We start from the raw sequence: 16,214 nt of genomic DNA on the forward strand, positions 1-16,214 counted from the left end.
ATACACATGCATAGGATCCTGTGGTTAAAAAATTGGTCAGCCAAAGCACCATGCAAAAAGCTTCTGACTGGTTTTCCTTTTCATGGGAAGCAGCTATTTGGCGATGATTTGGATGAATACATCCAAAAGATTTCAAGTGGGAAAAGTACTCTCTTGCCCGTCAAGAGAAGGAATAAATGCCCTTCATTTAAGCGGGCTCTTTCTCTCAGCTGGGGAAAATTTCATGTCAATAGCACCTTTAGAAATACATTTACCTAGAAAAATGGTGAGATGTGGAATACTTATTTTACCTGCTGTATATATCTCCAAAACTGGTATAGAGGCACTCACCGGTCTTACAGAAGAGGAAGAACAAAAATAGCAGTGTTTTTATTGTCAAAGTTTTGATGAAGCTTGGTCTCAGTCCAGAAAGATGGAGTGAGCTTCAGTGAAATGTAGATAATGAAAACGCTGCTGTTTTTGATCTTTCTCCTCTGCAAGACCCATGAGCGCCTCTAAACTGGTTTTGGATATGGATTTCTTTGTGGGTGATTACCTAGGCATATTATATTTTTATATATAGCAGTGTTGTTGCACTTTATATTTTTTTGTAGCAAAATACATACCTGTTTTATCCCCTTGAGTATAGAAAAGTAACAATTAGAAATGAAGTGAGCTTCCTGCTTGAGCTGATGACTTGCCTTTGCCACTTTTATTACTTTCAGTAGGATCAGTTTCCTGGGTCTCCTAAAGTACATGTGCCAAACACAAGGCCTGTGGGCCAAATCCAGTCCTCCAAGCCATTTATTGTGGCCCTTGCGCATCTCCTGCAGCTGCTGTACCCCCCCATCATCTCCACCTCGACAGGAGTCGGCAGCAGAGAGGAGGACAGAAATCTTCCTACAGATCCTGCACTTCTCCATGCAGCTGCTGAGATGTTCATCTCTACCACCCCCCATCTCGGCAGTCAGAAGTAGAGAGGAGGTCAGAACGCCTCCTACAGATCCTGCACCTCTTTGTGTAGCTACAGAACCCCCTTCGTCTCCGCCTTACCTGGTCTCAGCATTCAGCAGACTCTGGAAGCTGACTCCAGCCCTACTCTGGCCTGCCTTCAGACCCTGCACTTTCTATTTCCCAGTGCCCACTCCAGCTTCTTGGCAGCAGTGCATGGTGGGGGGGGGGCACTGTGAAGTATTAGAAGTTGAGTGACTCCTGACCCAGGAGACTGACACTTCTGGAAGTATTGGTTCCCCTCCAGACTCCCGGGTACAATTTCTCAGGACCGAAGCAGCAATGAGCTGGGTCGCAGGGGAGATAAGTATTTAGGTGCACACTTCTAGAGTTTTTGTTATGTGACAGGGTCTCTAAGCCAAATTAGTAGAAATTTCATGGTACAGTGGGTGTATTCAGAGCTGGGATGTTGCATGCATTATTGTTGGAGACAGAACTTTTCTTCAGAGATAGATAGATAATGAAAATAATAGTTTTGCTGTGATTAAGAATAATTGAATAATTATCATCCCTCTCACACTTGTTTGGGTGTTAGTAATACAAAAGGTTGAAGGTTTTACAGCTCAAGTTTTGATACCTATTGTGTTTGCATCTGTTCAGTTGTCCGGACCTGCCCCCTAGATGAGTTTCAGTGTAACAACACACTCTGCAAACCATTGGCTTGGAAATGTGATGGAGAAGATGACTGTGGAGACAATTCAGACGAGAGACCAGAGGATTGTTGTGAGTACCATATTGCCAATATTGAACAGTCTGCTGTACCCAGGAATGTGAGCGTGCAAATGGAGTATGCCAAAATAATACAACCAGTGCTACCAGGCATCTGCCATTTGTCATACCAGTTGCCTTTAGGTTTGTCCTGTGCCTTTGTGACATGATGGTTAGATTCAGAGAATGATGTGGTATAACCATGCATTAAGCTGTACGTTCAGATGTACAATATGTACAAAAATAAAGTCTGATGGTTGCCTTGACATGCAATGCATGACAGTGCAAACACAATGCACTCTATGGGCTTAATAGAATTATTTAAAAGAGAACATTTAGAATGACTTTTCCCTGATTAGTGATTAGATTTAAAATAATATTTTCATTATTGCCTATTGTTCCTGACAATCTGCTCTGTTTTTTGTTGATGTCTTTACCAGTGAAGTTCCCCTGTCCACCGTACAGACAGTTCCGCTGCAGAAATGACCGCGTGTGTCTGAGCACATCACGTGTCTGTGATGGGACTGATAATTGTGGAGATGGAACAGATGAAGAGAATTGTGGTGAGTGGGAAGTCCTGCTTTCCAGATACATGTAGGGTGCTAGATTGCTTTGAGTTTGAGTACATTGTTGCTGTGGCACTTATAAAAGCCTGAAATCGTTTTTTGGTCATAGTCCACATTAGACTGTCTATTATTTAATATGATCAGGTTTGACATAATCCCTATTTTTATTATTAATCCCTAATGAGATGTATTGAGAGCTAATGGCCTCATGGAAAGGAGCGGTGCGGTGCTAAGCAGCATTCACAAAGTTCAAGGTTTTACTTGGTCATTTGCAGCGCATCCTTTCAATGTTTTAACCCTGCGGTTTAATTTTAAAGTAGAGTCCCACCAACAGAGATGAGAAGCCTGCATGTGATTCGGTTTGTTAAAATCCAGTTAATACTGAAATATCTGTTTTCAGTGTAATTATCCTTTACATGTCACTTGTTATTGCAAACTGTGTATGATATGTACATATCTTATGTTAATAAATCCATGGTAAAATACAGTTGCAGACATTGCATGCCACTAATCTTGTATTCTTTTTTTTTTTTTTTTTCTTGTTCAATCTTTTTATTGAGTTTTATACAGGAAAAGACAAATAATGTCTAGAAAATGAAATGAGAATAAACTACAAGCATGTGATTCTTTTTTATTTTTATTACAATTCAGACTTGCACAAACCAAAGATCTGTGACCCGGAAAAACAGGAGTTCCAGTGTAAAAACAGCAAATGCATCACATCCGACTTCAGATGTAACCTGTTTGATGATTGTGGAGATGGTTCTGATGAAGAAAACTGTCATCACAGTAAGTGTTTGTCACTTGCATTGACTGATTTGCAGTGACTGCAAATAAACATTTCATCCAAATTCTTCCATTCCTGTTGATAGTTGTCACTGATTGTTGCTGTTTTACAGCTGTCCTTAACTTGTAGATGGCGTAATATAAATTTCAAATTCCATGAATTACACATTCTCTGGAAACAACTGCAATTTTGTAATGTAGTCTTCTTATTTTTTTAAATGTATTTTGTTCCACATCTCCTAAAAAAAAATACTTTCTGGGTATACTTTCTGCCTCAGTTGGTTTTTGTGTGTTTTTTTTTTTTTTTTTTTTTATTGTTGTCAGGATTTCATTTTATTAAAATGGCTCTTCACCAGACATCTAAAAAAAAAAAAAATAATATATATATATATATATATATATATATATATATATATATATATATATATATATATATATATATATATATATATTAGCTCTAACATGGGATTATAATTGAGATCTGAGAATTCCTAATTGGGGATATTTTATTAGATTTTATAGACATAAGATGATTGCCAGTTAAGGTGATCTTGGTGTGGTCTGGCAGATTTTAGTTGAACTGGGCAATGATCCCTATGTGTATGAGTTACAGGTAGGCCACCACAGGCATTTTTTTTTAACCTCTTTCCACCGGTCACATGTATATGTGGCCTCTTGGTGGGTGGACTTTAACCTGAAAGGCCACATATATGTATACCAAATGTAAACCTTTCTGCACTGAGAGCACGCACCTTGAGCGCTTCCAGCCCAGTTACCAAGGGTACCGGAAAGCTCCAGATGCCTACTTGCGATCAGCAGCTTCCTGATCATGTGACAGCCAATCAAAACGGTCACAAGTTCAGAGTGCCCGCCTCATTTAAAACCTCTTAAAGGGTCAGGGGGCGACAGTGGGAAGGGGTTAAAGGATTAGTTCACCTTTACCAGAAAAATTGCCTATGCAAGTAAGGAAGATAAAAACAAACCATGCAACTTTGACCAAAATTGAATAATGCCCTTGCAATAGGTGAAGGTCATTTACGTACCTTCTGAAACCTGACTTGCAAACTCCCAGGACATTACTAGGACATCGCTAAGCGAGGCCCAGCTATTATTGTTCATCTTCACCATCACAAGAGAGAGCTCTTTCTCTGATTCAACGCCACTCACATCCGCTCTCTCTCCCTTGATGCAATAGCTCTAAGCTCAGAGTTTTAGGGCTCACTGCTGTGAGAGATGAACAGTAAACGCTGGGCCACCCTTAGAGGGCTTTCACACCAAGCCGCCCATAGCGTTGGCAGTAAAACTCCGCTATTTTTAGTGGCGTTTTACTGTCGAATTTGCAGCGCTTTTTGGCCACTAGTGGGGTGCTTTTGCCCCCGTTAGCGGCCGATAAACGGTCATAACCGCCCACAATGTGCCGCAATAGCGGCGTTTTGGAGGGGCGGTATTGCAGCGCTGCCCCATTGATTTCAATGGGGAGCAGCGGTGGAGGAGCGGTAAGCTCAACACTCCTTCACCGCTCCAAAGAAGCTGCTGACAGGACTTTTCCTGATGTCCTGCCAGCGCTCCTCTCTGGTATGAAAGCCCTCGGGCTTTCAGACTGGAGACCATGGAGCAGCAGTTTGAGGGTGGATTGCAGGCGCTATTTCTAACACTATAGCGCCTGCAAAACGCATTCGGTGTGAAAGGGGTCGTAGCAACATCCTAGCATGTTCTGGGAGTGTTTAGGTCCAGCTTCATGCGGCATGTAAATGGCCTGCACCTATAGCAAGGGCATTATCCAAAGTTAGTCAAATCTGCAGTTTGTTTTTATCTACAAACACTCCTTATCTGCATTTTTGGTAAAGGTGAACTAACCATTTAAGCAGTCTCAGGTCACATACTAATTGTATGTCCTAACCATTCACTATTGTTTTTCCCATGCTAAGGTAACACCAAGGAAGTTTTTCTGCTTTCCCCCTTCCTCCTATATAGCTATAAATATGCAGGTCTAGGTAGTCTTAATATGTATTAGTATTAACAGAAGGGCCCTTTGCAAGGAAGATCTTTTTTAGTTCATTTGTGTCTGCATGTGCAACCATCCTCTGAAGTGTTTTTAGAATATTTCTTAACATTTTAACCTTGGTGTTAGATAAGATCATCAAGTACAATTTCCTGAAAAGATCTTACAGTGCAATCTACATACATACATACATACATACATGCAGTAATAGAGACACAACCTTAAAACATTGCTACATTACAGTGTGTATTTTTCCAAACCTCAAACATGGCATTTGTTTGGATGCACGTTCACCAATACTGACCACTTTTATAGTGTTTAGTTCAAACTGTACACTTTTTTGCAAGACTGCAATGTCTGACAGTTTCAACAGAATCTATTATTTAGGAACGATCTGCGCTGTCTATAGAATCAGTTTGTCAGCCAAAATGGATCTGCTTCTTGGTCATATCAGCTACAACATATGTCCATCCTGGAAATCACTTCTCCATTCACAAGTACTAGGCAAACCTAATTTTGTGTGAGCAGTGTACCAGGAACCCACTATAGCAATAAGCATTTAACAAACACGTTACATATCAATATACAAAGGTCAGACAGGTTGCACTCTGAAGTAATGACCATGGCAAACAATCCTGACTTTTTGCCAACAGTACCAACTTTTCAAGGATCCCTAATTTTATTAATTTATACCATGTTTGAAATATTAAAATTATCCTTTGGTTGTGGGACTTTGTACATTGTAGCAGCACACCTTCACACTCAAAGTGCATATTTTCTCAGTTTTCCTAGAGGCAGTGGAGGATATATAACTTTATCTTGAGGCATGCTATAGCAGACAGTATATAAACATTTTTATTCCTGCACTAAGGATGAGCTCAGGCGTGTTCACAAACAGCACGTGCAGAGCCCACCAGGAAGTCGGCACTGCACAGCGCCAGTCACAGGCAGTGAAACATTGTCCCCATTGCGCGGCAGTGCCGACTTCCTGGCGGGCTCTGCATGTGCTGTTTGTGAACACGCCTGAGCTTATCGTTATCCAGCACTATAAGGCTGACCATACGCAGCTATAGATTCCTCCACCCACGCTATACCGCGCAAATGGCAAACTCTCACCCTGTGGCTGTTTCATGTAGAACTCCCCAGCAAAGGCTATGAGAAAACCCAAACAGCAACTGCATCTGTTTGGATCCAGCCGCTGTTCAACCTACAATTTTCCACCTTACTCTTTTGATTTTGTGAAACATCAAACAATGGGCAGGTGGGAAGAGGCAACAGGGCCATCCACCAAGCAAATTTCAGCTGCTTTATTAGGGGTCTGCCTAAATTCAAGCAGTGTATGGCTTTACCATGTTTGCCATTTCTGTCTTAGTCTCAGATGTTTACTTTTATAATGAGTCCAGACAAACTGACACCTTTTCTATAAAGAAATGATTGTGCTGCGTATGTAATAACTTTTACATAATACTATATTTGGAAGCTCTACATTATGAGAAATTGATCAGTTGCCATTCAACATTCATGATCTTTAATCTTGCAGATACTAAACATTATGGCTGTCATGCCAATAGCACCCTTTGTGGAGAAGAGATGAATTGTATACAGACCTCAACCAGTGTGTACTGCAGATGTAATGAAGGTTTCCAGAAGATTCCAGGAGAGAATGGTTGCAGAGGTAATGCCTATATTTAGTCAGTTGTACTACGATGAAGGTCTATTTGTACTTTTATAATAGGCCAAACATATAGGTTACTTTCACACTGGGTCGGGGGGGGGGGGGGTGGGGGGAGCTTTACCGCTGTTATAGCAGCACTTTTTGGCTGCTAGGGGGCGCTTTTAACCTCCGCTAGCGGCATGAATAAAGGGTTCAAAGCGCAGCTGCCGAAGCGCTTTGCAGGTGCAAAAGGAAAGGGGCTACTGAGCTGGTCAGAACCAGGTCTTTTCCTATTTGGAGATTAAATCTCCTTTCCTCCCGATGTAAAGAGTGTTCCCTTGTCCTCTGTGATGGCCTTAAAGTGAATAACTCTACACCAAGTTCACTATATATAGACCACTTATGTATTTATACATGTTGATCATATCTCCTCTTATTCTCCTTTTCTCAAGAGAGAATACATTCCATTCCTCTAATCTTTCCTCATAGCTGAGCTACTCCATGTCTCTTATCAGTTTGGTTGCCCTTCTATGCACTTTCTCCAGTTCCCCAATATCCTTTTTGTGAACTGGTGCCCAAAATGGAACTGCATATTCCAGATGAGGTCCATACCTCTCTTAATACAAGAAAGGACTTTGCTCGCTTTGGAAACTACAGCTTGGCATTGCATGCTATTAAGCTTATGATCTACCAGAACCCCCAGATCCTTCTACACTATTGATTCGCCCAGTTGTACTCCTCTTAGTATGTATGATGCATGCATATTCTTAGCTTCCAGGTGCACAACTTTACATTTATCAATATTAACTCACATGGTTTCCCATTTAAACAATGCATTGAGGTCGACTTGTAAGTTGGAGACATCCTGTAAGGACGTTATTCCACTGCATAGCCTGGTGTCTGCAAAGACTGAAATATAAATATAACAAAAAGTAAGGGTCCCAACACTAAACCTTGGGGTACACCACTGATAACCTTGGACCATTCAGAGTATGAATCACTTTAATTACTACTCTCTGTAAAAAGCCAGTAGACTTTGCCCTGCGTGGGGAACTGTCAAACACTTTGCAAAATCCAGGTATACTATGTCAACACCCACTCCTTTGTCTAAGGTTTTACTTACCTCATAAAAGAAATCAGATTTGTCTGACAACTTCTGTCTTTCATGAATCCATGCTGTCTGTTGCTTATTTTATTTTTTTCCAGCAAGAACTCCTCTATGTGATTGTAAGCTCTAACAAGCAGGGCTCTCTGATTCCTCCTGTATTGAATTGTATTGTAACTACTGTCTGCCCTAACATTGTAAAGCGCTGCACAAACTGTTGGTGCTATATAAATCCTGTATAATAATAATAATAATAATATGTGGTCTTTTATTAAACTCTCCAGTAACTATAGAAGTTAAACCAACAGATCTACAGTTACTTTGTAAACAAATTCCATGAACGCACTGAAGGAAATTCCAAGGATTGACCAACTAACCAAATTTGTTGTATGTCCACAATAACTGTTGTATATTACGCTGATACAAAAGACAAATATGAATAAAATTAACAAGACACAGGAAGCACATGAAAAAGTAGCTCCTGACTTTTTGCAAAACTTCTCATCTGTAGATTTTTTGTATTCTTTTTATTATGTTAACATGCATGTAGACAATATTTATAGCTTTAGGATTTTTTTCCTTGGTTACATTCAGGGAACCAGTGTTTAAATTGCTCACCTTCAGTCTCCATGCCATCATTGTTCTCCTCTTTCTTATAGATCTCAATGAGTGCCTGGCATTTGGCACATGCACTCAGATCTGCAACAACACCAAAGGCTCCTACAGGTGCAACTGTGCAAAGAACTTCATCAAGCATAATCATACCTGCAAGACAGATGGTACGAGTGTGAAAAACTTCTACTCTTCTACATGTGACGCAAAGGGTTATATATCTTGAGTACTAATTATTGAAGTGTATGTCTAGCCAAAACTTTTTGTGTTTAATTTTGGGTTAGGAAAGCTTAGACTTTTTTCAGGTTTTTATTGTTGTGTCCCCACTAGAGAAATTCAACCTCTCCATTTGTCCTTGTGACTATTGGCGAAGCCATGAGAAGGTATTAAACTCAATATCCATGAGAATTTCCCTAAAATTTGAACCCTGGGGATAGCTTATTCCCAACCCAGTACTGGAGCCATAAAACTGTAACGATAGGCAATTTGTTATGCCGCCCCCGGGGATGGGAGATTCAGCTCTTTCCATTCTTCTTCTTTTCTCTCCCCACCTTCCTTCTCTCCACTTTTTGTTCCCCTTTCTCCATTACTGTACCTCCTACCCTTTCTTTCATAACTTTAACTCCTCTAGCATATTACTTTTTTTTTTTTTTTACTACCCCCACCCAAAACCTCTCGACTCCTTTCTGAACTTCCACTTTGTATGTTCCTCTTTGCATACTGCACACTCTCATCCTTGATAACATGCAGGATTTATGCACCCTTAAAAGAGTCTCAACACTATCTCCATTTCAATATAAATCACGGGGGCCTATGTATGTGTCAGCTTATTGGGGTTGAAGGGGGTTTGTTAACATTGTAAACCCCTTATAGCCAAGGTGGTTTCTGTGATGTAAAGGTGAATGGGTTACCCTCCATCCCCTCACCAGGGGCAGAGAAGGCTGCATGCTCCTCCGCAAATGTAGTGCTATGAAATTTTTTTTATTCTATATGCCCTTCACTCTATCATGTTTCACATTCAGGCATCCTTGAACAATTATTCTTTAAATGCACTTTTACCAGCAGTGTCTGTACCACATTTGTATAACCTTTTCATAATTGGCCCTGATTTATGCAATTCGTTCTTTGTATCTCATATGTTGACCTTTTGGAAAGCAATTTTAAATGATAAGAAAAACCAAGAAAGAAAGCACAATTCCCTGTAATTGCTGCAGTGGACACTCCGGCCTGGAACTCTGCTACAAAAATCTTACTAGTGTGAAAGAGATGCAAATAACTGTTGCTGGGTTTTTACTCTGACTTTACTAACAAAGATAGCACATGCCCAGGGAGATGCTCACTCCCTGCAAATGAGGAACAGATAACATTTACTCTTGCAATTTTTTAAACACTGTGTAAATCATCTCCATGTAATAGCAAGCACAAAAAAAAACACCTCTTATGGACACCCTGCATGGCCTGATTATCACAATTTCAAATATGGTCCATTGCTTACATACTGCCTTTTATGTATGGCATCCTAGTGTGCATTTAATTAATGTCTGTGCCACAGAGTAATGTTTTTTCACTCTTGCTGTCTTGGTTAACTGCTGGTATATGTTTGTTCCTTTGTTTTTCACAGGGGCTAATCAAGTATTGTACATTGCTGATGATAATGAGATCAGAAGCCTCTATCCATTCAATCCCAACTCTGCATATGAGCAAGCATTTAGAGGTGATGAGAATGTGCGCATTGATGCTATGGATGTCTACGTGAAGGAGAACAAAATCTACTGGAGTAACTGGCATACTGGGAAGATCTCTTTCCGAGTACTGCCTACATCCACCTCCTCCACTACTTCTAACCGTAACAAGAGACAGATCGATGAGGGAGTAACTGACCTGAATGTAAGTGAAAATCACACTGTGTTTAAAGACTTGTATGACTGACTACTGGCTGAACCATATAACCAAATAGGTGCTCTCTTGGTGCTTCTTTTGGAATGGTCATTTCCAACAATAATATAATATATTTTAGCAGGAACATCACACACATCTCTGAACAATGTCAATTGTAATGAAGTGTATACATATATATATATCTGCTATTCATTTTGTACAGATACCTGGCTTGAAGATGCCCAGAGGCATAGCTGTTGACTGGGTGGCAGGAAATATTTATTGGACTGATTCTGGCCGTGATGTCATTGAAGTGGCACAGATGAAGGGAGAACATAGAAAGACTTTGATCTCTGGCATGATTGACGAACCACATGCCATAGTTGTGGATCCCTTAAGAGGGTATGAAATAGTTTACATTTAATAGTCATTCCTCTAGTGCCATTGGCCACAAACACACTCACACTAAATTTCAAATTTCTTAGTCTTCTGTTTTACAATATGACCTTTGCTTTATGACTCTCTATTTAGAATTTTGTATATATACAGCTAACATATTTGTCTAATACAAACCTGCATTAAAGCAAAGTTTTTCTAATTTTTGTTCTGTATAGGACTATGTATTGGTCTGACTGGGGTAACCACCCAAAGATTGAAAAGGCAGCCATGGATGGAACCATGAGAGAGACTGTTGTAGAGAACAACATCCAGTGGCCCACAGGTATATATAATAGTGTTCCCCTTAGTAGTACACTAAGATAACTGATGGGTCCTGTTTAAATGACCTGTTCTCCTACCTCATATCTGTAGTTTACTTATACCCTGTTTTCACTCACTCAAGAGCAATTTGTTGCTTGATAATAGCATCAAGATATAATGTTATCACTTTATTATCCTTGTTTTAGTACGAATATCTGTGATATATTCCTTACTATTATAAAACATTTTCAATCTGTGATCTTATTGTAAAAATTATTTAAAAAATTGTGTTGGATCATAAATTGTGAAAAAAAAATTACCTGTTCACAGATAAAATACTTTAACGGCTACTGTACTGTAAGTATAAAATAAGTGCTTCACTTAAAGTTAAAATGAAAATAATTTTATCAAAACTTTATTACACCATGTGCAAAAAAATTATCGTAAAGTTCAAATACCGTATATACTCGAGTATAGGCCGACCCGAATATAAGCCGAGGCCCCCAATTTACCCCCAAAAAAACTGGCAAACTTATTGACTCGTGTATAAGCCGAGGGTGAGACATGCCTGTCCATCCCTGTGTGTGTGTCCGTCCATCCCTGTGTGTCCGTCCATCCCTGTGTGTCCGTCCATCCCTGTGTGTCCGTCCATCCCTGTGTGTCCGTCCATCCATCCCTGTGTGTGTGTGTGTCCATCCATCCATCCATCCCTGTGTGTGTGTGTCTCCATCCATCCATCCATCCATCCCTGTGTGTGTGTGTCTCCATCCATCCATCCATCCATCCCTGTGTGTGTGTGTCTCCATCCATCCATCCATCCCTGTGTGTGTGTGTATCCATCCATCCATCCATCCCTGTGTGTGTGTGTGTCTCCATCCATCCATCCGTGTGTGTGTGTCTCCATCCGTGTGTGTGTGTGTGTGTGTGTGTGTGTGTCCAGCCTACCTTTGTCCCGAGCCTTTGTCCCGAGCCTCCGTCCCGTGTCGTGCCTTGCCTTCGTCCCGTCCCGTCCCGTCCCGTCCTGTCCCGTGCCGTGCGTTGCCTTGCCTCCGTCCCGTGCCCTCTTCGTCGGCGGCCATTGTAAAATTCAAAAGCCGCGCCTCCTCCTTCGCCTGTGATAGGCGGAACACTGAATTTCCCAGCAGCCTGTGTTCCGCCTATCACGGACGTCGTATCATCCTCGTCCGTAGTACGAGGATGAGCGGATGCCCGTGATAGGCGGAACACAGGCTGCTGGGAAATTCAGTGTTCCGCCTATCACAGGCGAAGGCGGAGCCGGAGGCGCGGCTTTTGAATCAGAATGGCCGCTGTCTGTCTGCTCGACACGCTGATCGAGCGGGCAGACAGCGATGACTCGAGTATAAGCCGAGGGGGGCACTTTCAGCCTCAAAAAAGAGGCTGAAAATCTCGGCTTATACTCGAGTATATACGGTAATCATTTGACAGTCCACCATCCAATGCGAAAAGAATAATTACAAGTTTACAGAATATCTTCCCACAATGGTATTTAAAGTGCAGCTCTTTACATTTATGGCTACCACATTGCCGTATTCCTCCACCGCATGTACCGGTATATTAGGACATGCTTACCAGAGCCATTTGACCCTCAAATTAAGAGAAGTCAACATGCATTTATCTATAAGGGATCCTCTGAAAATGTAACTTTCTGCATATACAGGTCTGTACTGGCTCCCTACAAAGCTCCAAAAAATTCACAAAAAGAAAACCAAGGAAGACATATAATGTAAAACTATATGAGTAGAAAATGTATTAAAACAGCTGAAATACTCAAAAGTGTATATATAAACAATGCTTTTACAAATATAGACCAATCCCGGGAATCGAATGGACCACTTCTGGACTAGGAAATGTGTTAGCCGTTGGTGGAGCCAATGTTCATGCCATCATGACGCATCTCCTAGTCTCGAAGCGGACCGTTCAATTTCTGGGACCAGCTTATGTTTGTACAAGCATTATTCATATATATACACTTATGAGTATTTTGGCTGTTTTATAACATTTTCTACTCATGTGGTTTTACATTATATGGCTTTCTGTTATGAATCTTTCAGAGCTTTGGCGGGAGCCAGTAGAGACTTGTAAACATTGAGTGCTACATTTCCAAAGGATGCCTTATATACAAACGCATGCTGACTTGTCTTGAATGGAGGTTAAAATAGCTCTTATAAGCATGCGGTGGAAGAACATGGTGGTGTGGGGTCCATAGATGTGAAGAGCTGCACTTTAATTACTACTGTTGGACGATATATCACAAATTTATAATTATTCTTTTCACATTGGATGGTGGACTGTCATATGGTTTATTTGGACTTTTCTATTATTTTTTGCACATGGTGTAAATAAGTTTTGATATTAATCTTTGCATTATAATTTTTTCAAGCGCAGCACTTATTTTATGATTTCTGTAACAAATATATATCTGTTGGGGTGCTGACATTGTTTGTACTCTAAAGCGCAATTTCTGTGTTTGTGTTTTTATCCAGCTGAGGATATTCAGCATTGTGTTTATCTTATTTTGGGGTTTCTTTTGTCTAAACCATTAGACGAGTTGTCGTTAACATTCAGAAAGTTATGAACACTTTATAGGAGGCAGACAGTCTTTTGTGATTTAATCTATATTGATTGAACTTTCACAGGCTTAGCAGTGGATTACTATAACGAGCGCCTTTACTGGGCTGATGCCAAGCTATCCATCATCAGCAGTATTCGTCTTAACGGGACAGATCCAGTTGTGGTGATCAGTAGCAAGAATGGTAATAACTATATGTTTGCTGTATAGAATTGATATATTAGAGTGACCTAACAATAACTGCTCAGCCCTTCCAGGAATAAAACTTGTCTTTTTGCCTGATTTCAACATGCCATCATGCAGCTGCTTATATATGTTCTGGAAGAAAGCGGGTATAGATAATGTGTCCAATTAAGAAGCAGGCCAGAGCAGCACCCTTGGCTCAGGATATGTGTCACAGTGACACAGTGGTGTAGAGGTTAACACTCTCACCTAGCAGTAAAAAGGGTCGCTGGTTTGAATCCAAACTACCAGACTACCTGCCTGGAGTTTGCATGTTCTCCCTGTGCATGCGTGGGTTTCCCCCGGGTACTCGGGTTTCCTCCCATACTCCAAAGACACGCAGGTACAGTGGTGTGAAAAAGTGTTTGCCCCCTCCTCATTTCCTGTTCCTTTGCATGTTTGTCACACTTAAGTGTTTCGGAACATCAAACCAATTTAAACAATAGTCAAGGACAACACAAGTAAACACAAAATGCAATTTGTAAATGAAGGTGTTTATTATTAAAGGTGAAAAAAAATCCAAACCATCATGGCCCTGTGTGAAAAAGTGATTGCCCCCTAAACCTAATAACTGGTTGGGCCACCCTTAGCAGCAACAACTGCAACCAAGCGTTTGCGATAACGTGCAATGAGGCTTTTACAGCGTCCTGGAGGAATTTTGGCCCACTCATCTTTGCAGAATTGTCCTAATTCAGTTACATTAGACGGTTTTCGAGCATGAACGGCCTTTTTAAGGTCATACCACAACATCTCAATAGGATTCAGGTCAGGACTTTGGCTAGGCCACTCCAAAGTCTTCATTTTGTTTTTCTTCAGCCATTCGGTGGTGGACTTGCTGGTGTGTTTAGGATCATTGTCCTGCTGCAGAACCCAAGTTCGTTTCAGCTTGAGTACACGAACAGATGGTCGGACATTCTCCTTCAGGATCTCTTGGTAGACAGCAGAATTCATAGTTCCTTTTATCACGGCAAGTCTTCCAGGTCCTGAAGCAGCAAAACAGCCCCAGACCATCACACTACCACCACCATATTTTACTGTTGGTATAATGTTCTTTTTATGAAATGCAGTGTTCCTTCTACGCCAGATATACTTGGACACACACCTTCCAAAGAGTTCCACTTTTGTCTCATCGGTCCACAGAATGTTGTCCCAAAAGTCTTGGGGATCATCAAGATGTGTTGTGGAGAAATTGAGACGAGCTTTGATGTTGTTTTTGCTCAGCAGTGGTTTTCTCCTTGGAACTCTGCCATGCAGGCCATTTTTGCCCAGTCTTTTCCTGATGGTGGAGGCATGAACGCTGACCTTAACTGAGGCAAGTGAGGCCTGCAGTTCCTTGGACGTTGTTGTGGGGTCTTTTGTGACCTCTTGGATGAGTCGTCGCTGCGCTCTTGGGGTAATTTTGGGCGGCCGGCCACTCCTGGGAAGGTTCACCACTGTTCCATGTCTTCGCCATTTGTGGATAATGGCTCTCACTGTGGTTTGCTGGATTCCCAAAGCTTTGGAAATGGCTTTATAACCCTTTCCAGACTGATAGATCTCAATTACTTTCTTTCTCAATTGTTCCTGAATTTCTTTGGGTCTCGGCATGATGTGTAGCTTTTAAGGATCTTCTGGTGGACCTTACTGTGTCAAGCAGCTCCTATTTAAGTGATGCCTTGATTGTGAACAGGTGTGGCAATAATCAGGCCTGGGTGTGGCTATAGAAATTGAACTCGGGTGTGGACAACCACAGTTATAGTATGTTTTAACAAGGGGGGCAATCACTTTTTCACACAGGGCCATGATGGTTTGGATTTTTTTTCACCTTTAATAATAAACACCTTCATTTACAAATTGCATTTTGTGTTTACTTGTGTTGTCCTTGACTATTGTTTAAATTGGTTTGATGTTCCGAAACACTTAAGTGTGACAAACATGCAAAGGAACAGGAAATGAGGAAGGGGGCAAACACTTTTTCACACCACTGTAGGTTAATTGGCTTCTGTCCCAAATTGGCCCTAGTATATAAATGGGGACCTTGGATTGTGGGCTCCTTGAGGGTAGGGACCGATGTGAGTGTGCAATGTACAGGAATAGGGACAATTGTATACACTCACTCAGGTTGAACTGGATGGACTGGTGTCTTTATTCAACCTTACTATGTAACTATGTCAGAACTATAATAGCTTGTGTGGATGGGCAGAGTGTGGTGTTATGTGTATTCAGGTTGTGTTTAAGGTCAGTTTAAAAGATAATTTAAAAAAAATTTCACAGGTGCTTCTGACCTGAATTTTTTAAATAATATTTTTATTACAGTATAATAGATATACAGGCAGATGTTCAAGAGAGTTTAAAAAGTAGACCTGGAATGAAAGTGGTCTGCCATCTTATGCTAGCATCTTCTACCCAACTTCTTTCGGTTC

General features: G+C 41.0%; 1 protein-coding gene across 1 annotated transcript in view; it reads left to right on the plus strand.

Annotated features, from left to right (window-relative positions):
* LRP1 (LDL receptor related protein 1) overlaps nt 1-16,214 on the plus strand; it is a 475,004-nt gene that overhangs the window by 430,415 nt on the left and 28,375 nt on the right. The window contains 9 exon segments of the mRNA XM_077483570.1: nt 1,591-1,713; nt 2,139-2,261; nt 2,916-3,053; nt 6,593-6,727; nt 8,471-8,590; nt 10,045-10,310; nt 10,525-10,703; nt 10,916-11,022; nt 13,658-13,774. Of these exon segments, the coding sequence (XP_077339696.1) occupies nt 1,591-1,713; nt 2,139-2,261; nt 2,916-3,053; nt 6,593-6,727; nt 8,471-8,590; nt 10,045-10,310; nt 10,525-10,703; nt 10,916-11,022; nt 13,658-13,774 (1,308 nt within the window).

The sequence above is a fragment of the Lithobates pipiens genome, unplaced genomic scaffold (assembly GCF_037356315.1).
Source record: "Lithobates pipiens isolate NorthernLeopardFrog02 unplaced genomic scaffold, aLitPip1_a1.2 Scaffold_16, whole genome shotgun sequence".
Lineage (NCBI taxonomy): Eukaryota > Metazoa > Chordata > Amphibia > Anura > Ranidae > Lithobates > Lithobates pipiens.